This window comes from Leuresthes tenuis, unplaced genomic scaffold (assembly GCF_036924035.1).
Source record: "Leuresthes tenuis unplaced genomic scaffold, fLeuTen1.0.hap1 SCAF_16, whole genome shotgun sequence".
In the NCBI taxonomy this organism is placed as follows: domain Eukaryota; kingdom Metazoa; phylum Chordata; class Actinopteri; order Atheriniformes; family Atherinopsidae; genus Leuresthes; species Leuresthes tenuis.
Genome location: NW_027325370.1, coordinates 7,931,585 through 7,953,666, shown reverse-complemented (window position 1 = coordinate 7,953,666; position 22,082 = coordinate 7,931,585). Strand labels below are relative to the sequence as shown.

The window sequence follows — 22,082 nt, the reverse complement described above, 5'->3', positions numbered from 1 at the left end:
TAACAACTTATAAAATGTTGAATGTAGGTTTTTTTTTTTTTTGGCATACACAAATGAATGTTGTGTTGTATGAAACACATCTTCACTAATTTGTCTTGTTTTTATTGAAGTACTTTTTAAAAAGTATTTGTAGTGGAAACAATGATTCTTTAAAGGGTAAGTATTGACTTCAGATTTTCGGTCCTCAGGTTTTTTTTTTCTTTTGTATGAACTACTGTAATATTTTTATATAAAATATGATTCCATTGCTAAATTTTAGATGCAACTTACTGTCTTCAAATAGGTGGGTGATCAGATTTGTTATTAAAATGTTTCACCCTATTTGTCTTGAGTTTGAATACATTAAACAAACTATATTTTTCATAAAGCCTGAAGAATTCGGCTGTGCACTTTCGTGTACACATTGAATCATGAGGTTGAAACAGGAAACTCTAGTAAACATGTAGCCTGGATGTCCGCATCTAAATGGAAACACAAGCATTGTTTGTTTTTTTTCCCAATTGCAAGGGAGTGCCCTGGGTAAACTCCGATAGCAGGTATTCTCGCGAGATCCAAACTACCGTACCACACTCTAGTGCAAGATGGAGAAGTAGATGTAACGCATTCGAGGTAAGCAGAAAGGCTTATTCCAATCTGTTGATGTAGGATTTTTAGCTATCTGGAGTCAGACTTAAAATCGTATCAAGTTTCAACGATAACTCGCGTTCGAGGTTAGAGCCGAAATCACTATTTGGTATCTTTTTAAGGGAAAAGTATGGATCTTCTGCAGTGTAAACCGCCATTTTTAATTTAGCCATGATCTCCCGGATAGAGCATTGTGCGCAGCTCTCATTGCTAGCTAGTTAGCTCTCGCGAAGCCCTCAAACATACCCGCCGCACACATACACACGCTGATGTTCAGTGTGTATAGGTATGTGTGCCTCCACACAAGTCAAAGCCTGACCGTCGTTCCCTGGACACTCGCCCTCAACGGTAATAATCAAAACAAGTAACTGGTAACGTTCAAATGTGTTTACGGTCACAAATGGGACTTTTCGTGATGTGCTAACGTTATCCGCCGACACTGAATGAATTAGGACTAACAAACGTTAGCTTTAAGTGCTAGTAAATCTAGCAAACGTCATGTAATTAGCCATTAACTTTGCTAACGTTATAGCGAACACTAGCTGGAACTGCGTAGGTCCGTACTTCTAAAGCCCTGGCAAAGTTATTTGATCTGTTACGGTTACAGTTAACAAGCTAACTTGGAAACGAATCGATGTTACTCGTACTGAATATTGTCCTCAGACTTTGTATGTATTGTATAGGATATGCTAATCCAACAATAAGTAACGTCAGTTGCCAATAAAAAATGCTGAGGCGCTGTTTTTGTTTTAAATCTGGTACATCGAAAGTAGCGTCATACCGTCAAATAGATTTATGATTGGCTAACATTTAGACATACGTCTTTTGAGAGCATGTACCAATAGCTCTAGCTATTTTAATTTAAATTCACAAGCCACTTAATTGGTTACACCTGTTCAGCTGCTTGTTCAAGCAAATATTAATCAGCCAATCACATGGCAGTAATTCAGAGGTATGTTACCTGTACAAGAAGAAGCTGCTGAAGTTAGGGCCAAAACAACACGATAAGGAAGTAGGGTGGTTGTTTGTTTGTTTTATAGGACTTCAGATTGTGTTGGTGCCAGGCTGTCTAGTATAAGTATTTTGGAAACTTTAGACTCACTGTGATTTTAAAACATAAAAAAGATGGGCTGCCAGATTAAGAGCATCTCTGAATACACAAAACCAGAGTCCTTGAAGCAGATGGGTCATCGCAACAGAGGGTGACACCGGCTCAAACATGTCTGCTAAGAACAGAAAACTCTTGGCTAGTGTGGGAAAGCTCCCTCCAAAATTGGACAGTGGTAAATTGAAAACAAAAACGCTTGGGCTGGTATTGATGGATTTCTTCTACGACATGCAGATGGTGAAATTGAAATGATTTTGTAAGCCGTGTAAAACCATAGATCCATTCTGCCTCATGTCAACATTTCAGGCTCGTGATAGCGTACGGCACTAGTAAGGCAATTAAATCCCACAGCTTACTTGAGTACTGTTGCTGACTATATCGGGTACTTTTATGAAGGCAGCGGTCACATTAGGCATCTTTCATCGGGATGGTGTGTAATTTTGGCAGAGCTGTTATCATCTCGCACTCAAATGTTGTCCACATTCACCAGATTTGAATCAAGTAGTGCACCTTTGGGGTGTTGTGGAATGGAATATTTGCATCATAAATGAGCACCACACAAATCTGCAGTAACTCCAGAGGCTATATGTAGATATTTATCACTGTATCAGAGAAACGTTTCCCATTACCCAAGCATTAAAGCAGTAATGGCGAAGAGCTGTCCACTGGTGATGTTAAAAGGGCTACTCATTGACCACTTTACGGTCAAGTTCACTGACCTTAAACAAGACATGTACAGTTGAGTAGTGCTGCTGCGTGAAAGACCAATACTTTTGGGCGTCTTGTTAATTCAGTTTTGATTTGTAACTACCGCAGACCACTTTGTGTAATTTATATGCCAGATATCAAAGAAGTCAAAACCAGGTTTTAGAAAGAGGTGTCTTGATGCTAGAGCTTGAAAGGTGCAGGATTTTTGAGGTATCGATTGAGAAAAGTCTATCAGGTAGACAAGCGTCTTTGTTTTGAAGTAAAAAGATTTACCATGTTACTTGAGTTCTGCTTCCCTAATGCATTGGTCGGCATAATCTCACTATTAATAGATAAACCTAATTTTATTTTTTCTTATGTTTCCAGATTGTGTGAAGAAACTGCTTGGCAAATCAATGATGAGGATGGTGGAGCTGTTGAACCAAAGCAGTTTCTGGTATGTACTGCTAACATATTTTCTTCATTGAGGGGAATGGATTTGATTTTAAGTACAAACTGCTTTGATGCTAGAGATTGAAAGTTGCAGGATTTGTGAGGTATCAATTGAGAAAGGTCTATCAGGAAGACAAGTGTCTTTGTTTTGAGGTAAACAAAGCAGTGGTTGGTTGATAAAACCCCATCATACACAGCATCAACCCCATAATAGGACTGCAAGTTAACTAAGCTCAAATGATGCTCCAGAAAGAATTATGACAACACTCTTTCAGTTGTTAAGTTGGGCTTTATCAGATATATTTAGTTTAGCAATGCAAATGCTTATGAATTACCAATGTGTAACACACTGAATATATATATATAGTCAAATGATGAAATTAAACTACAAAATAATGGAATTTAGAATGGAAAATGTATAGCATATTCAGCTAATCACAATATTAGTCTCAATATTACTATCATAGTAATATAATAATATTAGTCTCTTACGTACTTGGCACCTGGTAATTAGTAAGTTGCTCTGAAGATTTCTCCGTGTCAGCAATGACGAGAGATGGATGCAGCAATTTTGAACAAAGACTCTTGATAAAATTGTCACATTCCTTAAAAACGCATTACTATTACATCCTGCTTGACATTTCTTAACTTTCAGCACTGCCTAAATACAGTTTTTCAGTAGTTCTTGTCAGTCACATTTATTATACTGCAGATAATTCAGTGGCAATTATAGTATTAAATTGTAAAGTACTGGTTTAAGTCAATGTTACTTTATCACCTGTGCCATTATTTATCATCTCTGAAGATTTTGCATATATATTTTTTCACTATAACAATGTGCTCCAGTTTGAATGAATATGAACATAATGTGCTAAATTTGCTTTTGTGAATGTTTTGGAGGTATTTATTGTTTGAATGACAATGTTTCAATGCAAGAATATGTGACTTTTTTTGGTTTTCTCTCTGTCATTTAAAATCAGCAGCATATTTGTTATTTGAGAGATGTGTATAGAAACATCGTGAGGTCCACGGTTGTTGCACCTTAAAGAGACTAATGAAGGTGGTGATGAGAAATTATGAAGTGATATTCTTTGTTGTTCCACTGCTTTTGCACCTTTGCTGGGTTAATGGGCCGTAGATCTGCATAACGTGTGAAGGTGATTTCACAGAGGTCCGTTGCCCCATTTTAATACGCAACGATACAAACAGCAGTGGCTACTCTTTGCGAGCAGTAACGTTTTTCACTTTTTGCACACTACCCGGAGTCATGATGACTGTGCCAACAGCTAATGCCTATGAACTATGGAAATAGGCGCGGATACAGTTGTACACCGGACGGATGGACCTACTTCTTATTTGACTCGATAACCGGTAGTCAATTTACTCGAACGAAAATTAAAAGCAAAAGTCGCAGTGTCACGTTAGACCAATCCGACAATGATTCAGCTAGTTATAATGCATTTCTGCTTGACAAACGGTAGCTAGCTTGCTGGCTAGCGCGTGCCCCTACTGTGTAGCTGTTAAATCGGGGACACCGAATCTTAAGAAAGCAACGCTATCTTTTCCAGGTATTTTACAAACATCTATGTCATTGTCGCTCCGAGCTAAGGGCTGTTTAGAGTTTCGTTTCTCGTTAAAATGGGGACGACGCAGGAGTGGTGAGTGCGGGCTTCTTTTGCGGCCTACTGAACACCGACCTAAATTAGTCAAGAGTCGGGGCTGGAGAAGGTAGTGAATCGGTGAGATCTGGTTTGACAGCTGTAGCACTAATGATCCTACCTGGTTTTTATTTTTGATTGGTTACATTCCACGTGCTGGTTGTTAATACATGCGACTTGTGTGTGACTTGGCTGACTTTTACAATGCAGAGTGAGTTGGTATTTCGAGGGAAGCTCGTTTGCTAATGTTACCGGTTGCTAAGTGTTAGCTGGTCAGGGGTTAACAACATCTTCGCAGCAAACGTTATCGATCGATTTCATCGCTACGTTGAGCTTCTTGGTGTGTCTGGTTTTGTTAGAGGTGTTGCTAGCCAGTCTACAGGCTAGCTCGTGTCGTTTTGGACTTGTTACTGGAATTCAGCCTGTGATTAACGATATGTTAACATTAGGTAAATACCATTTTGCTGCTAGCTATGGTGACGTTAGCCTGTTAGCGAGGTAGTTGTAACTCTATTCTATTAGCGTTAAGTCCAGCAGAGTTGATGACGGCCACGCATATAGTTGGTTTATATATTGTTTAACTCTATCGCATGTGAGTTTGTCAAACGTTGGACAAATGTTTCAGGTCAATAGATGGAGTCCAGCCTAATTTGATTAACTTTGTGTCGCATGTTGCTCGCTAGCCACTGGCTAATGCTCTTCGTCGGTCTGCTTTGTGCTGACCAGACGTCTCGTAAATTAAGCAAAATTATTATTTTAATCGCACATTAATAGATGTTTGTGACCAGTGATTTGATAGCTACTTAATATGTTTAAGGAAAAGACCGATAATCAATCCCCTTTGCTTTATTCATTCCGTGCTTTGCAAAATTTTGAAACTGGTGATTGTTTTATGATTTTTTTTATACCAATTTATATAAGCCATTATGACCTGAGTGATGTTGAAATTAAGGTTTAGCTGTAGAATTTCAGTAAATCGTTTCTATCAATTAACCCAGTGTATACTGAGTTAAAATATGTTTGGTATTATCATAGTGTGTATGACACTGTAGCTGGTGTGATGTAAGCTATTGTTTTACAGGTAATGTGACTAGAACATGCTGTGAAGTGGGTATTGCCAAATAATTTTCTGTAAGTATCAAGTTTTCAAGCTATGAGTTTATTTAGTAGTATTCATTCTGTATGTCAATGATTCTGGTTTGAAGTGCTTAAATATCTAAGTAACAGATTCCATCTCTTGGTAGCTCTGTGTTGAAATAGAAAATGGGAATAATGTGTTGTTTTCTGATGTACATTAACTTTTGTTAAAAGGAGCAGCAAATAGAGATTGTCTACAATGAAGGTCGACAGAAGCAAGTTAAAGAAAACTCCTACAGAAGCTGTAAGTAGCGTCACTTGTGCCACATTTTTACACAGTTGGAATACAATCTTACTTTTCCCTTTTCTTCTTTTATTTAACAGATTATCTTACTTGATTTGTTTTAAAATTTAGGGTTTACAATAATATATTTACCTGGCAACCTAAAGAGGGACTTTCCTTCTTTCTTTTTCTCTTTTTGTTTACTGTGTTTACCGTGACTGCTGCTTCTAAAATTTCTTTGTTTCAGAATTATATTAAGGCTCTACATCCTGTTGATGCCTTGTAATAAAAGTCATAAGATTAGTGATCACTTAAGAAGTTGCAAGACATATTTGGTTAGCACAACAGTAGCTTAGATCTTTGACTCCTGAGATTATAATTGTGATGCGATAACAGAACTGGAAGGCACCTATCAGTTAAGCTATTGTTACACTTCATTAGAATCTAACTATGTTGAATCAAGCGTTTCCGTATGACGCATCTCAGTAGAGATTGGCAATGGTTTCAACCAGCTCTTAAACCCTTTGGAACATTGTTTGCAGCTGTGATGAGTTTAATTAAATAATAGTTTTTAGCATCTTGGTAAATCACAGTGCTGTCAAAGAGAGCTGTACTATTTATTTTTAAGAAGAAGAGACATTAGTGGGCCATGAATACTGCTTGACTGTACATTTTGTGCTCCTTGTGAACCAACAGCCGGCTGACTGTAGGATTCTAATAGAGAAACTCAAGGCGTGTAGTGATGAACAACTGCTTGTTGAACTGCAGCACATCAAGACCTGGAATATTGGCAAGGTGAGCCCTGAGTATTTTCTGATACATATACTCTGACTGGGATTGTGTTGCTAAAGGGGATTGTGTTGCTCTGTATATGCAAATTTGTTGGAAGTTTTCTTCTTTCTTTTTTTTCCCTCCTGTCTTGCATTAGTAAGCACTTGCACGCCAGAATTTCCAAATAGTGTTCTCGCAAATGTCAATCTAGTTTCTCAACAAATCTGTGTAAACATAGCTTAACAGTGAGCGTGAAATGGTACATCAGTCATTACTTGTTGATGTACACTAATCAGTATTATTGCTCAAGCAACAATGCTGGAAGTCACCTTTTATAATTGCTGTGTCTGGCTAATCATTATAAATACAGGGTGATCACAACACCAACTATGCAGTGTGACAAGCTACAGTGATATTTTGAATAAGGACACAACAGCTATGAAATGGTTTTGACACAATGGTTTTGATCAGCCCCTTTTTTATCTTTTCTTTTTTTTATGGAAAATGTAGAGGTCAGTCATATTTGACCTTTACTTTATCTGTTACTGTATTGTTTATATATTTATTTAATATTGCTCCACTCTTTTTTCTTTTTATTTTTTCCTTCTCCTCAACAGTGTGAACTCTACCATTGGGTGGACCTGCTGGATCGCTTTGATGGCATTCTGTGTGATGCAGGACAGACTGTGGAGAATATGTCATGGCTGCTAGTTTGTGACCGTCCAGACAATGGACAGCTCAAAGCCTTGCTTTTGGCAGTGCTCAACTTCACAGCTCTGCTCATCGAGTATAGCTTCTCTAGGCATCTCTACAGCTCCATAGAGGTAGGCTCGTGTGTCCTCACTGTTGCAATCTCCACTATGGTTTGTCATAGTTATAACTTGATACTTTTTTCTTTATTTCCCACTCTCATCCCTTTACAGCACTTAACCACCTTGTTAGCATCATGCGACATGCAAGTGGTCCTGTCTGTGCTGAACCTGCTCTATGTGTTCAGTAAGCGCTCCAACTATATCACAAGACTTGGATCTGATAAAAGGACACCTCTTCTGGCTCGCCTACAACACCTAGCTGAGGTTTATTGAATGCTTCTGTTTACCTATAGCCATGATTTTAGGTTTTTCTCCAGGAAAAAAAAAGAGTTGTTGTTTAGTCTCTTTGTTTGCCTCTGCAGAGCTGGGGAGGGAAAGAAAATGGCTTTGGTCTGGCTGAATGCTGCAGGGATCTGGCTATGGCGGTAAGCAGTTAACTACTGCTATTGGAGTATTAGTTTTTTGGAGGTTTTTTCAATAAAGACTGTTAAGTAATATTAATTCCACTGTTTTTGTTTTTTTTTAAACTATCTCTAATCTACTGGCCCTGATGTTTCCTGAGCAGAAGTATCCTCCCAGTGCCACCACCTTGCACTTTGAGTTTTACGCTGAACCAGGCCCAGAGGTCAAAGTAGAAAGGAAGGTAAAGGTGTAAACATTTGGTTAAGCAGTCATAATGTGATTAAAAACTAGGAGCTTTTTTGGGGTTTTGTTTGTGTCACTCAACTTCTTTCTAACATTTTTCAAATGTTTATATACCCAACAGACAAGTAGTAACACACTACATTATATCCACATCGAGCAGCTTGACAAGGTACAGTCAGATGAAAATTGTCATTAATTGTAAAGTAATGACACCATTGGTTCCTGCCCTTTCATACTATATTCTATGTCTTATAGATTTCAGAAAGTCCATCTGAGATCATGGAGTCGCTGACAGTGATGTACAACATCCCTAAAGACAAGCAGACCCTACTGTTCACACATATTCGTCTGGCCCATGGTTTCTCAAATCACAAAAAGAGGTTGCAAGCCGTGCAGGCCCGACTGCATGCCATTTCAATACTGGGTGAGTAGAGGCTTTCTGTCTTTAATGAAATTCTGTGAAAAATGTGTCTATTTTCTGATTATTTTTTTTTCTTTCTTTTCAGTGTATTCAAATGCACTCCAAGAGTCGGCCAATAGTATTCTGTATAATGGCTTGATAGAGGAGTTAGTGGATGTCCTGCAGATTACAGACAAACAGCTTGTGGTATGAAATTAGTTGGCTTTTTTCTTTTTTTTTTAACTAATCACAAGATTATCTCATTGAATATATGTTCAGCAGTGGCATTGTATCAGATACCAAGATTGCTTTTTTTATGTACCTGTTCATCATTATAAAAGTAGCGAGATCATTTATCACCTTATGTTTTTGTTTTTTCTGAAATACAATTTCTTTTCTTTTATTTGTCAGGATATTAAGGCAGCATCTTTGCGCACTTTAACTTCAATTGTCCATTTGGAGAGGACACCAAAGCTTTCCAACATCATCGACTGCACTGGCACAGCATCCTATCATGGCTTCTTGCCTGTATTGGTGCGCAACTGTATACAGGCGATGATTGGTGAGAATAAATGTACTGTTTTTAGTGTAAAACTTATTTATATGATGCTCCAGAAAATAGGAAGAGTATGATGCAATTTTGTTTTCTTTTTCATAGATCCTCTGATGGAACCTTATCCACACCAGTTTGCCACAGCACTGTTCTCATTCCTGTACCACCTGGCTAGCTACGATGCTGGCGGGGAAGCCCTCGTCTCCTGTGGCATGATGGAAGCGCTTCTGAAGGTATAGCCAAATCCTAAAATTTTTGTATTTCATATATTTTTTTTTTTTTTTTTTTTACCAAATAACATCATTTATTTGCTGCTTATACCTGATAGGTGATCAAGTTCTTGGGTGATGAGCAGGATCAGATCACCTTTGTGACACGAGCAGTTCGGGTTGTGGACCTCATCACCAACCTTGACATGGCTGCCTTTCAGTCCCACAGCGGCCTTTCAATTTTCATCTGCAGGCTAGAGGTGGGTTTTGCATATACAGTTTTTAAAAAATTTTTTTATTCCTGATGCCATTTCGCTGTCTTTTTTTTTTTTTTTTTTTTAAAGCTTGAAGCATTAACTCATTCCTTTCTCAATCTCTGTCTTTTACATAGCATGAGGTAGACTTGTCACGGAAAGAGTGCCCTTTTGTCATCAAGCCAAAGATCCAGAGGCCCAGTGCAACTGTGGAGTCTGAGGACATGGACACAGACATGGAGAGTATGTTAAAACATGGAATGTTCTCACCTTCCATCATTTAATAGTAGAACCTATGATGACAATAGAATGTAAATCTGATAACGGGAGAGGGAGAAAATGGCAAGTGGCAGTTTCATATTTGAAACGCCAGATGAGAATTGTCGGCCTGGTTTCTTCTGACAGACAGGTCATGTGTGCTTGGATAAGTGTCGTGTTGTGGTGAGCAGAAAAACATGTCAGAAGAACAACAACAAGTGTAACTTTGAGCTCGATGTGCCTCAACCAAGCAGAGTGGGGGAAAAATGTATTTGAATCTCAACATACGTGCCCTGGCCTGCCAAAGAGCTGCCCAATGATGAATTTATGGCCCTATCTGCCCTGGGTAAATGGCTCAAGTTAGAGGAGATATATTGGTGTGTGGAATATAAATATATATATATTTTTTTTTTTAAGCACACTTGGTCCATATATCAATCGTTTGAATGCCACGGCCATAAATTCACCACATTACAAGCAAAAGTTGTTGTGGTTTCATGAACCTAACAAGGAGCACTGTATGTTTTACTGGCCTCTCCAGTCATCAAATCTATTTCCAGCAAAAAACTTTCTTGGAAACAAGGTTCCCTGCATGAATGTGCATCGAATGTATCTGTTGTAATTAAGAGATGCAATGATATGATATCATGCCATGATAAATTTAGGCAATTTTGAGAGGAATAATTAGTATTAATACGATGCTTCCGAGGTGTTTCATCAATGGTTATTGTTGCTAATTTGTTAAAACAATGGATTCCAACAGTGTCGGAAGTTTCTATGGAGAGCAGCCCTGGACCATCAACTTCTTCTGCTTCTAGACCAGAGTCCGACCACCGAGCACAGAGCGGTTCTGCTAATACGCCTCGCGCAGGTACACAAATGGCAGGCACACAAAACACAAAAATATGCTTCTCACGTCTGAACGTCTCTGAAAATATCTTTATAGGTATGCAGTGTATCCCCCAGAGGGCAGCTCTGTTGAAGTCAATGCTAAACTTCTTAAAGAAAGCCATCCAGGACCCTGCCTTTTCTGATGGCATCCGTCATGGTGAGTCATTGTCATCCACTCACTTGTTGCAGAAACAAAATATTGTGTATTTAAATCAATGTTTATGGACATTTTCCTGAAGATCTGTAAAATTCAGAATACATATGTCTGCTGTTAATATGTATTTGGCACCTTCCTTTTTTGTGTTCTTCAGTAATGGATGGGTCCTTGCCTACCTCACTCAAGCACATCATCAGTAATGCGGAATATTATGGCCCTTCACTGTTCCTCTTGGGTAAGCAATGGAGCTAAAAAGTCTGCTTTTTAGTTGTGAGCTTTCTCTTAAATAAAGAGATGCCAACTTTGTCTTATGTTTACTTAGATATATGAAGGTGATGTTTCTGTTCAACCATTTCTTCATTTATTAAAATTTCCTTTTTCTCCTCTGTGTCCCTAGCTACAGAGGTGGTGACGGTTTTTGTGTTCCAGGAGCCATCCCTGCTCTCCTCCCTGCAGGATAATGGTCTTACTGATGTCATGCTGCATGCTCTGCTCATCAAAGACGTGAGTTCCCTGCACTGCCTTTTTTCTTTTAAATGAATCGGAGTCAATAGAGACCACCTTGGAGCAGGGTTTCTTACTCACTTTAGATATGGATTGACAATAAAATGGGGTTTGCCTTATGTCCACATGTTGAATACTATACACCCTGTCAATTCCAGATGTATCAAACAAAGCTAGAAAGTACAAGCTACATTGAAAAGGCCAGCTTCCATTTTGTAGGGGAAAATGGATTCCAGACAATGTTAAAAAGCACAGATTGACAAAGGGTCTTTAAGCAGACAAAGGGTAATCCATCATATTGTTTGTCAGGTTCCTGCTACTCGCGAGGTGCTTGGATCTCTACCCAATGTGTTCAGTGCCCTCTGCCTGAATGCCAGAGGCCTGCACTCTTTCGTTCAGTGCCAGCCCTTTGAGCGCCTCTTCAAAGTGCTTTTGTCCCCCGACTATCTGCCTGCAATGCGACGGCGCCGTAGCTCTGACCCTTTGGGTGAGTTGATCTTTTTATTGCCTATATTTGTCTGGTCTCCTGTGGAACATAATTGAATAGAAGACCGGTTATGTTTTGTTTGCTTTAGGTGACACTGCTTCTAACTTGGGCAGTGCTGTGGATGAGCTCATGAGGCACCAGCCCACTTTGAAGACAGATGCTACTACTGCCATTATTAAGGTAGAGTGCCACTTTATCACCAAGCATCCTTTCAAGCTTTACCACATAAACTTTTTGCAGACTCATTCAACCTAATTTACTGTTGCAGTTGCTGGAGGAGATCTGCAACTTAGGTCGAGCCCCAGAGTACATCTGCCAGAAACCATCTATTCAGAAAGCAGATGGCACTGTGGCTGTGCCACCAGCACGCTCCAGCCACGCTGCCGAAGAAGCTTCAAGTGAAGATGAAGAAGAAGAGGAGGCACTCCATACATTCACCCAGCAGCAGGGGGAACCAGAGAGCAACAGACAGTCAGTGCCACTTGAACTGTATGACGCTGAGTTCATAACACATTCGAACAGAACATCAACTCTTTACAAAACATCTCTACAGCATTTTATGTATTCAATAGTTGGTCAATATTTTATGTTAATTTTTATTTATTACTTTTTTTTTTTGCAGGGTGGTTGGCACTGAAGAACGAATACCAATTCCTCTGATGGACTATATCCTGAATGTGGTGAGTTCTGATTCTTCTGTTGGATTAAGATTTTTTTGGTTATATGGTGAAATGAGATCACAGTACTGAACTACAGCATTATCATGTTTAAAAGAGTTGAGGAATGATTTGTAACTATTCAATAGCTATAGAAAAATATTCAGAAAATGTAATCTGTCAAACTTGAGAAATTTGTAAATGATTTTGGGGGGACTGAGGCTTAAAACTGCTGTTAGAATGCAAAGATAGGGACTGCACCTATACAAAAATATCATTGACTCTAAAAAAGTGCTATAGTACATTAGTGTGGACTGTTTATTTTTGCCTTCTTACTATGTGCTTTGTATGTAGTCTGTGTACATTTTCCAGCCTTTCTTCCTCTACAGTCAAACACCATTGAACATATCGGGGGCAATGTAGGGTTGAAACACTGACTTTCCAGTTGGGGGACAATTGTCCTACCAAAGGCCATTTGTGTACAATTAAAAAGACAATCTTATAAACTACGTCTGCCATCAATACAATGTCAACTGAAACAAAACCATGATAAAAAGGAATTGAAGTATACATTTGCTTTTCATTATTGTTAATATGGGTATATTACAACACATGTTATGTGAAATATCTCCAGCCATGACTCAATGCTTTGCTGTTTTGTCAGTTCAGTCATTACTTTGCTGTGCACATGTTTTCCAGATGAAGTTTGTAGAATCCATATTAAGCAACAACACCACAGATGATCATTGTCAGGAGTTTGTCAACCAGAAGGGCTTGCTGCCTTTGGTTTCTATTCTGGGCCTGCCCAACTTGCCCATCGACTTCCCCACCTCAGCAGCCTGCCAAGCTGTGGCTGGTGTCTGCAAATCCATATTGGTGAGCACAAAAGCAGGATCATGGTTGCAATGTTTATTGTACTGTACTTTTTCTGTATTGTATTATTATTATTATGAATTTTTTTTTTTAATGAACAGGACAAATTTTTTGGGTTTGTCACATTTGGCAAGAAGGCTCATTTTAATATGCAATTCCTGTCCCCACCCAACTTCATCACCCTAAATTCTTCACTATAGACACTTTCACATGAGCCTAAGGTACTTCAGGAGGGCCTGTGCCAGCTGGATAGTATTCTTGCGTCTCTGGAGCCACTCCATCGACCAATTGAGGTGCCTGGTGGGTCTGTGCTTCTTAGAGAACTGGCTAACGCGGGCCACGTCACCGATGCCACGCTGTCGGCTCGTGCTACACCACTCCTCCATGCTCTCACCGCAGCCCACGCATACATCCTTATGTTTGTCCATACCTGCAGAGTTGGACAGGTAAATATGGATGTATTTTCTTGAGTAAAATTTACAGGTTGTGACCTTTATTTTAGTTGTTGTTACTAATAGGCTAGCTTTTCTGTGTGCCTCTTTCTTTTACAAAATAGTGATAAAGAAAGAAGATGCATAATACAAAAGAATGGTTTTTAGTTGATTTATTTTTTGCTCTTATAGAAACCCACATACCACCTTTTAATATAGATGGGTTCAGGTTGTTGTTTTTGCATATTTTACTATTTATAACTACGGTCAGTGTTACTATTCTTTTGATAATCTCTTAGGTTTAAGCACCTGTTCAGAATTACCTTAACATCAAGTTTTGATCTATTTTATTCCTGACTTTTCCTGATATGCGATACTCGTACATTGTTTTCAAGTTGTAAATAAGATTATCAGCACAGGGCTGATGACCACCAAGAATTGTATATTTATATTATTTATTTTTTCCAAGCTGTGGAGCAAGTTTTAGATTCAGTATTGATGTCCAGGCTGTATTTGTTTCTGTTGTTTAATAGAGTGAGATCAGAGCTATCTCTGTAAACCAGTGGGGCTCCCAGCTGGGGTTGAGTGTCCTAAACAAGCTCAGTCAGCTCTACTGCTCACTCGTATGGGAGAGCACTGTGCTGTTGTCCCTATGCACTCCCAACAGGTTAGTCACTTATTCTTTATTCCCTTTTTCTTTTCTTTTTTAAATTACCACTGGCTGTGGTCCCTTTTAACACTTTTTGCTTGTGTTCAACAGTCTGCCTCCAGGATGTGAGTTTGGCCAGGCTGACATGCAGAAGCTGGTGCCCAAAGAGGAGAAGCCATCTGGCAGCACTGCTGCAACAGCAGCTTCTAGCTCCAAGAAAACTGGTAAATTAAACATTTAACTTTGTTTACCAACGGCCTTATCTTAAAACCCTCCATCAAACTCATTCTTGTCCACTTAAACTAAGCAGATGCCGATACTGTGTCTGTGGAGTCATCTGCTGGTGGTCTCCTGGAAGGAATGGGTCTAGATGGGGACACCTTGGCTCCCATGGAAACGGATGAACCCTCCACATCAGACCCTAAAGCAAAGTCCAAACTTACCCCAGCCATGGCCACTCGCATCAAACAAATAAAACCCCTGCTTTCTGGTGAGAGAATTTCTTTGGCATTTGCATACATTTTTTTAAATAAAGTTATTCATACAAAATACCTTTTTAAACCTTTAGTTTATTTTCTCACTAAACTCTTTGTGTGTTTGCAGCTTCATCTAGGCTAGGTAGAGCTCTGGCTGAGCTCTTTGGCCTGCTAGTAAAGTTATGTGTAGGCTCCCCAGTGCGGCAACGCCGCTCCCACCATGCCACAAGCACAGGAACCACCCCTACACCTGCTGCCCGGGCCACTGCTTCTGCCCTCACCAAGCTTCTGACCAAGGGTCTAAGTTGGCAGCCCCCACCTTACACTCCCACACCTCGATTTAGGTAAGAGAAGACTGTTGCCAGTGTGACTGTTCACTTTGTATGTTGAGCGATATTAAATGTTCTTTGTTTTTCCGGGCAGACTGACCTTCTTCATCTGCTCTGTGGGTTTCACATCTCCCATGCTGTTTGATGAGCGGAAGTACCCATACCACCTCATGCTGCAAAAGTTCTTTTGCTCTGGGGGACACGATGCCTTATTTGAGTAAGATCCATGATATGTTATGACATGTTGGCATCAAAAAGAGCATTTTGTCTTGATGGGTTACATGTTATAATTGTGAAAATCTGAGCAGTATGATTAAACGTATTACCTTTTTTGTTTCTCTAAATTGATCAATAGATATTGATTCCTGTCAGAGGTGATGCGCAGTAATCTCTTAGCAGACAGTGGTGACGGCTCTGGGGGAAAATAACGAACAATATACTTATTTTTGAGCTTGTGTGCTTGTGATAGCAGGACTCCAGACTATAGCCTTGTTTACACTCATTGGAAGGATTACGCAGCCTTGTGAAATGGTGAAAAATTTAGACGTTTCATCTTTGAAAGCATAGATGGAATAGTATGTTTATCCAGCTCCTAAAAGTTGACCCAGGTTTCTTGCTTAGACCAATATAATAAGCCTTTTAAAAGTTTCAACAGGATTTTTACTGGTTCCATTGCTTTTGTGCAGGACATTTAACTGGGCCCTGTCAATGGGTGGAAAGGTTCCCGTGTCTGAGGGCCTGGAGCATGCTGATCTCCCAGATGGGACAGGGGAGTTCCTGGATGCCTGGTTAATGCTGGTGGAGAAGATGGTTAATCCAAGCACTGTGCTGGACTCACCCCACTCTTTGCCTGCTAAAATGCCGGGGGTCACACCCACAATGCCCCAGTTCAGTGCCCTTCGCTTCCTTATAGTCACCCAGAAGGTCAGTATTTGCCAGGGGTGGAATATTTTAATTATTATTGCTAATTTACCTGATTGATTCTCAGTTACGTTCACAATCAACACTTTATTAATAATTCAAAATGAATGACCTGAATGTGGTGTACAGGCGAAGAATGACAAATTACCTCAACTCCAGAGTACATTGAAAATTTAATAAAGTGAACTCACAAAATAACTTGGTTCAAAACTTAGCTTCTGTCTTGTTTAAATTTACCAAATCTGAACCTCCCCATAATGGACTTGATGTTCCTGTTTTTATATTTAAAAAAGAAAAGGCATATTTTATCTATGCAAGGGAAGATAATTGTTCATTGCTCACCATTGCTGCTCAGCTTGAAATCCTTCAGTAATTACTGTTAGGATGTGTTTGTATATCGTAAAGCAGGAGAGTAACACCGATGGTTAATCCCTTCAGGTCATGTTGTTTTTGAAAATATTCAAATACACTCCAACTTGTTGTAAATCTTAGCCCCTGAGCAACAACAGTGCTCACTGCTGTCAAGCACTCCTTGAAGAGCGAGGTTGGCTTGAGCTTCTAATATTTGGTATTACCGGATAGCCTCCACACAATAACCTCGAATGATTTTAACTTTGTGTTCATGTTCATATTAAACTATTTAGATGACAGTTGATGGAAGCTATGAAAATGAAAAATGGCAGTGGAAATAACATTTCTCTTTGGTTTTGTGGTTTTTCTTTTTTTCTTATTCTGCAATTAACATTAGTTAAAAAAAAAAAGAAAGAAAAAAAAAAGAAAGAAGAAAAGCTAAGCAACAAATTTCTTTCCAAACTCCATGATCATTGGTGTTTAATAACATATCTCTCGTATATTCTGCTATAACACTAAAAATGTGGTATTTTTTTCTTCACCGGGGATGAAAGTTGAAGGATTTGCTATTAATTTTGTCTCATCATTCTCTCCTCCATGAAGGCTGCATTCAACTGCATCCGCAGTCTGTGGAATAGGAAGCCGCTGAAGGTGTATGGAGGCAGGATGGCTGAGTCTATGCTGGCTATCCTCTGTCACATATTAAGAGGGGAACCTGTTATCCAGGAGCGCCTGGCTAAGGAACGAGAGGGGACTGTGCGTCCAGATGATGAAGCAGCCCCCACTAGTTCATTGGGACCCAGCGGACCCCCAGGAGGATCCTCAACAGGGGGAGAGGCACCAGCAGTGAGTGGAACGCCCTCTACTGGGCCAGCAGCAGGACCAACTGATGAATCTACTAATTCTACTCCTCGCCGTGAGCCCCAGGTTAACCAGGCTCAGCTCACACAGGTATGTGAGAAAGCATACTGCCACTTTAGCTCTTCCTCAGCTGCGTGTTGATGTGGGTTGGTATTATGTGCTGTGTCTTGTACACGCTCTGTCATAACTGGCCTTTCATTTTGGGTTTAACCCCTCCCTCCCTGATATTCTGCATGCACTGAATCTTGGGCCACCATTTGTTTTATGACAGGGAAGTTGCAGAGGGAGAGAGAATCACGCACAGGTCCGCCAGCAGCAGCTCCAGCAGGTATAAGAGATGTCAGAGAGGAGTAGAAGTTGAGACGAGAGGTAGTGACAGGAACAGTTTAAGAGAGGAGCGAGAGGACTAATTGCAAATGGACTGTCGTGACCCTTTTACACCAAACGGCAAGAAACAGCAGAGTGAAAGCAAAAGGACTCTTATGTCTCCTCATATTGTCGGGCAGGACCACAAAAAACATGTTGACAGGGTCAGAGCGTTATACAGTAGAAAAGAAGACAGGCTTCACAGATATTGAGACATTCCTGACTTGCCAGTTTTCAGCTTGGTATTTGGGCCAATAGAAGACTTGGAACAGATTATTCAATAATTCTTTTTCTTTTTAGATAGAACATTATTTTAGTGTTGTGAAGGGAAACGTTTTATTGAATTTCTCGTAGATAATTGAGATACTTTGAGGGGAGGCCCTTTTCTCATGGAAAATACTGGAAGATCTCCTTGTCCTTTATCATAATTTTAGCAGCCATCTCTCACTTTCCATCACCTTACTTGACTTTCAAACCTTTTTGTTGCTGAAGTTTCCCTGCCCGTTTTCCGTTTGTTTCTCCTATATATCTTTTTATAGTCGTGTAAAAACAATACTTTTGTGTGTGGTATTTTAGCTGATGGATATGGGTTTCTCAAGAGAACATGCCATGGAGGCTTTACTGAACACCAGCACCATGGAGCAGGCCACAGAGTACCTACTCACACATCCTCCTCCCCTTCTTGGTGGGGCTGTAAGGGTAAGTTGTCATGCTTTTGAACATATTCGATAAAGGTTTTCTTGACCTAAAGTCAGGTAGTTAATATTGTTGTTGTCATTCCACCAAGGACTTGACCATGTCTGAGGAGGATCAGATGATGAGAGCAATCGCCATGTCACTTGGGCAAGAGGTCAGCATGGAGCAGCGCTCTGACTCACCTGAGGTTTGTCATTTTTATCGCTCAGTTATGAAAAAGAAGGAAAAAAAACAGCAGCACGGCTATATCAGTGGTTGCTTAAGGAAACCTAAATAATTAGTAACTTAACATTTAGCTAAGCAGCTGAGATAATTTCTATGCCTGTTTCAGGAAGCAGCACGTCGGCGTGAGGAGGAGGACAGGAGAGCCAGGGAGCGGGCAGAAGAGGAGGAGGCACGCTGCTTGGAGCGCTTCATGGAGGCTGAGCCTCTGGACCCCCAGGAGCTGCATACCTTCACTGATTCTATGCTGCCTGGCTGCTTCCATCTCTTAGATGAGCTGCCTGACACAGTCTACAGACTGTGTGACCTGCTGATGACTGCCATCAAGAGGAGTGGCCCTGAGTACAGGGACCTCATCCTTGGCCAAGTTGTCCAACAGGTAAGTGGATATAACAAAGGCTTTGATGTTATAACTCTTAGAACACACAAAGGTTTTTTTGTGGGATGGGGGCAGAGCAGGGAGGGAGATGAGTGCCCTGACAGCCTGGTGGCAGAAGCTGTCCCTCAGTCAGCTGGTCCTGGCCCGGAGACTCGGCAGTCTCCTCCCTGACGTTATCAGGCTGAAGCTACGTGAAGGATGGGTGGGATACGGATGGCTTTGCGGGTGTCGGATGCAGATTTGTAGTCAGATGGGTACACAGAGTTGTATTTGGGTATTTCTAGAAATAATATTTTCAGATGCATCTTAAAGGCAACGTTATCTTTTGTTCTATCTTTATTACTTAGTCTAAAAACCTCATTTTGAATGTCCGTGCCAGCCTGATGGTCTCTTCGGTGTATGCAGGTGTGGGAGGCTGCAGATGTACTGATCAAGGCAGCCGAGCCCCTGACTACCAGTGACACAAAGACTGTGTCTGAGTGGACCAGACAAATGGCCACACTGCCACAAGCCTCCAAGCTCGCAACACGAATTCTGCTGCTCACATTGCTCTTTGAGGTACCCAGGAATAAAGTCATAGAGGGTCAAATGATTTTGGCAGTTGGTTATCAATGCCTTTTATACAATGGTTTATTTTCTGTTTTGAAGGAATTGAAGCTATTGGGTGCCAGAGTGGTGGAGAGCAGTGGGATTCTTGATTTGCTAATTAAGCTCCTTGAAGTTGTGCAACCTTGTCTGCAAGCAGCTAAAGAACACAAAGACATCCAGACACCAAAGTGAGTTTTCCACAGACCTTTACTTGCCTTCATGAAAATGATTTACCAGAATTTAATCAAAAGAACCCTCACATGTAAGTTAGGAAGTTTTGTTCTTTATTTAATAAAAATATATATTTTTATTACTTTTTTTCACAGATGGATCACACCAGTGCTGTTGATTATTGACTTCTATGAAAAGATGGCGGTCTCCTCAAAGCGAAGGGAGCTAATGAACAAGGTAAAAAAAAAAAAAAAAAAAATAGGTGAAAGCTGTAGATTACAAATTGTTGAAGGTGGACACAAAAGTATTTATTAAAAGAAGCTTGAGAGGGAAGTAAACAAAAGTAAAACCTATGCACTTTTTTGTACTTTGATAGACAGCACATACTTTAACTTTGTGTCTTTCTTTAGCCCCCTGTCCACATGTTCGGTTCTTTTGTTTTTATTTTTGTTTATACAATATTGTTTGTATAGATACCTTGTTAAGTCCATATTACATTTTTGTTTTCTGGCATGAAGAGTTCTGACTTGAACTTTCTGCATTGCATCGGAAGTTATTCATGCTTGTTGCTCCTCTTTTGCAAAGTTTCTTAATTGTCTCTGTTGGCTTTTAGTATCTGCAGCCCAATGGAAATAACTGGCGATGGTTTGATGACCGCTCGGGCCGTTGGTGTAGCTACAGCGCATCTAACAACAGTACTATTGACTCAGCATGGAGGGCTGGGGAGAGCAGTGTCCGCTTCACAGCTGGACGGCGAAGATACACTGTACTGTTTAACACTATGGTGCAGGTATACAAATGCATTTCCCTCTGCTTTTAAAGGATATATGTGATTTGTGGTTAATTATCTTACACGTTTGCCATTTCCTGAGTTCTTGACTAAAAACACTATTTTGGGCAGGTAAATGAAGAGACTGGTAATAGAAGGCCGGTGATGTTGACTGTCCAGAGAGTGCCTCGTGTTCCCAAGCCTTCCAAGACTGGTAGTGTTCCTGACTCTGAGAGAGAGGAGGCAGAAAAAGGCAAAGTAGAAGAAAGCCAGACAGACCTGGACTCAGGGGCACCAGTGGAGATAAGTACCTCTAAGGACGATTCCAGCCAGCTGAAGGAGACCACTTCTGGACCCTCATCTTCCCTGGAGTCTGACTTTTCTCAGGGAGCTGACATTGTTGTCAAAGGCCTCACTGAGGACATGACCACTGTTCTTATTCGGGCCTGTGTCAGTATGATAAGTGTCCCCGTTGACCCGGATACGCTTCATGCCACGCTGCGTCTTTGTTTACGTCTTACACGCAACCACCACTATGCAATGATGTTTGCTGAGCTGAAGAGTACACGGATGATTCTGGGGCTGACACAGAGTTCTGGCTTCAATGGCTTCACTCCGCTTGTTACTCTGCTGTTCAGACACATCATAGAAGATCCGGCCACTCTACGGCACACCATGGAGAAGGTTGGTATACTGAGATGATTTTCTTAGAAACCTCACTGTTTATGAACAGGTTTGTTTATTTTAGACCATCATGTGTTTTGTGCCAGAAATGGCATTTTCTCATTTCTACTTAAAAGTTCTCTTTCTATCATAAAACCAATCTCTTAATGTGTATCCAAAGGTGGTGCGTTCAGCTGTGACGAGCGGAGCAGGTAGCACCACCTCGGGAGTGGTGTCAGGCAGCCTCGGTTCGAGAGAAATCAATTACATCCTCCGTGTGTTGGGTCCTGCTGCCTGTCGCAACCCTGAGTGTTTTATTGAAACAGCCAGCAATTGCATTCGCATTGCATTGCCTGCACCCCGAGGAGCTGGAACAAGTGAGTGTTCATCATTTTGGATGCCTGAAGAAAAGTGGATTAGAAGTTTATTCAAAGGGGAATTATTTTTGATAGGATTGGAAATAAATTTTTAGTGCTTTAGAGGATTGTCTTGTTTTATTCAGTCATGTCATAAAGTTTTGACCCCAATGTGTTTTACTCTCATTTGTGTGTTCTTTTTTTTTTTTCCAACAGCATCCGATGACGAGTATGAGAACCTTCGAATTAAGGGACCCAACGCTGTACAGCTTGTGAAGACCACCCCCCTGAAGCTGTCTCCCTTACCCTCTATCCCTGACACTATTAAGGAGGTCATCTATGACATGCTCAATGCCCTGGCTGCCTATCATGCTCCTGAAGAACGTATGACATTGTTATAAAAATCCTGAAAACTATTGGTTGTGGGGGTTTATATTTAGTTATGCTGGATTAAGCCATTTCAGCATTTGAGAGACATTTGTATTTGTATGTCT

At 40.4% G+C, this 22,082-nt stretch overlaps 1 protein-coding gene across 13 annotated transcripts in view; it reads left to right on the top strand.

The window, feature by feature from the left end:
• Positions 1 to 535: 535 nt before the first annotated feature.
• The window catches only part of huwe1 (HECT, UBA and WWE domain containing E3 ubiquitin protein ligase 1), a 40,248-nt gene continuing 18,701 nt past the window's right edge, over positions 536 to 22,082 (top strand). For 3 of the 13 annotated variants that reach the window (XM_072366322.1, XM_072366317.1, XM_072366312.1), the window contains exons 1-44: positions 536 to 609; positions 2,807 to 2,876; positions 5,612 to 5,661; positions 5,842 to 5,911; positions 6,587 to 6,685; positions 7,279 to 7,485; positions 7,585 to 7,737; positions 7,815 to 7,898; positions 8,039 to 8,116; positions 8,240 to 8,287; positions 8,374 to 8,542; positions 8,625 to 8,725; positions 8,930 to 9,080; positions 9,177 to 9,304; positions 9,400 to 9,540; positions 9,672 to 9,777; positions 10,556 to 10,663; positions 10,739 to 10,840; positions 10,995 to 11,075; positions 11,238 to 11,344; positions 11,654 to 11,831; positions 11,920 to 12,011; positions 12,100 to 12,320; positions 12,454 to 12,511; positions 13,187 to 13,363; positions 13,561 to 13,806; positions 14,325 to 14,458; positions 14,552 to 14,664; positions 14,748 to 14,930; positions 15,044 to 15,260; positions 15,340 to 15,462; positions 15,932 to 16,169; positions 17,121 to 17,468; positions 17,650 to 17,706; positions 18,321 to 18,443; positions 18,532 to 18,627; positions 18,772 to 19,041; positions 19,447 to 19,599; positions 19,690 to 19,817; positions 19,956 to 20,037; positions 20,414 to 20,590; positions 20,702 to 21,253; positions 21,414 to 21,609; positions 21,805 to 21,972. In XM_072366322.1, the coding sequence (XP_072222423.1) occupies positions 5,867 to 5,911; positions 6,587 to 6,685; positions 7,279 to 7,485; positions 7,585 to 7,737; positions 7,815 to 7,898; positions 8,039 to 8,116; positions 8,240 to 8,287; positions 8,374 to 8,542; positions 8,625 to 8,725; positions 8,930 to 9,080; positions 9,177 to 9,304; positions 9,400 to 9,540; positions 9,672 to 9,777; positions 10,556 to 10,663; positions 10,739 to 10,840; positions 10,995 to 11,075; positions 11,238 to 11,344; positions 11,654 to 11,831; positions 11,920 to 12,011; positions 12,100 to 12,320; positions 12,454 to 12,511; positions 13,187 to 13,363; positions 13,561 to 13,806; positions 14,325 to 14,458; positions 14,552 to 14,664; positions 14,748 to 14,930; positions 15,044 to 15,260; positions 15,340 to 15,462; positions 15,932 to 16,169; positions 17,121 to 17,468; positions 17,650 to 17,706; positions 18,321 to 18,443; positions 18,532 to 18,627; positions 18,772 to 19,041; positions 19,447 to 19,599; positions 19,690 to 19,817; positions 19,956 to 20,037; positions 20,414 to 20,590; positions 20,702 to 21,253; positions 21,414 to 21,609; positions 21,805 to 21,972 (6,238 nt within the window). In that variant the 5' untranslated portion in view covers positions 536 to 609; positions 2,807 to 2,876; positions 5,612 to 5,661; positions 5,842 to 5,866. Of the gene's footprint in view, positions 610 to 875; positions 973 to 2,806; positions 2,877 to 4,138; positions 4,244 to 4,280; positions 4,441 to 5,611; positions 5,662 to 5,841; positions 5,912 to 6,586; positions 6,686 to 7,278; positions 7,486 to 7,584; positions 7,738 to 7,814; positions 7,899 to 8,038; positions 8,117 to 8,239; positions 8,288 to 8,373; positions 8,543 to 8,624; positions 8,726 to 8,929; positions 9,081 to 9,176; positions 9,305 to 9,399; positions 9,541 to 9,671; positions 9,778 to 10,555; positions 10,664 to 10,738; positions 10,841 to 10,994; positions 11,076 to 11,237; positions 11,345 to 11,653; positions 11,832 to 11,919; positions 12,012 to 12,099; positions 12,321 to 12,453; positions 12,512 to 13,186; positions 13,364 to 13,560; positions 13,807 to 14,324; positions 14,459 to 14,551; positions 14,665 to 14,747; positions 14,931 to 15,043; positions 15,261 to 15,339; positions 15,463 to 15,931; positions 16,170 to 17,120; positions 17,469 to 17,649; positions 17,707 to 18,320; positions 18,444 to 18,531; positions 18,628 to 18,771; positions 19,042 to 19,446; positions 19,600 to 19,689; positions 19,818 to 19,955; positions 20,038 to 20,413; positions 20,591 to 20,701; positions 21,254 to 21,413; positions 21,610 to 21,804; positions 21,973 to 22,082 lie in introns of those variants that run through there. The other 10 variants (XM_072366324.1, XM_072366319.1, XM_072366320.1 and 7 more) reach the window with 10 other exon arrangements.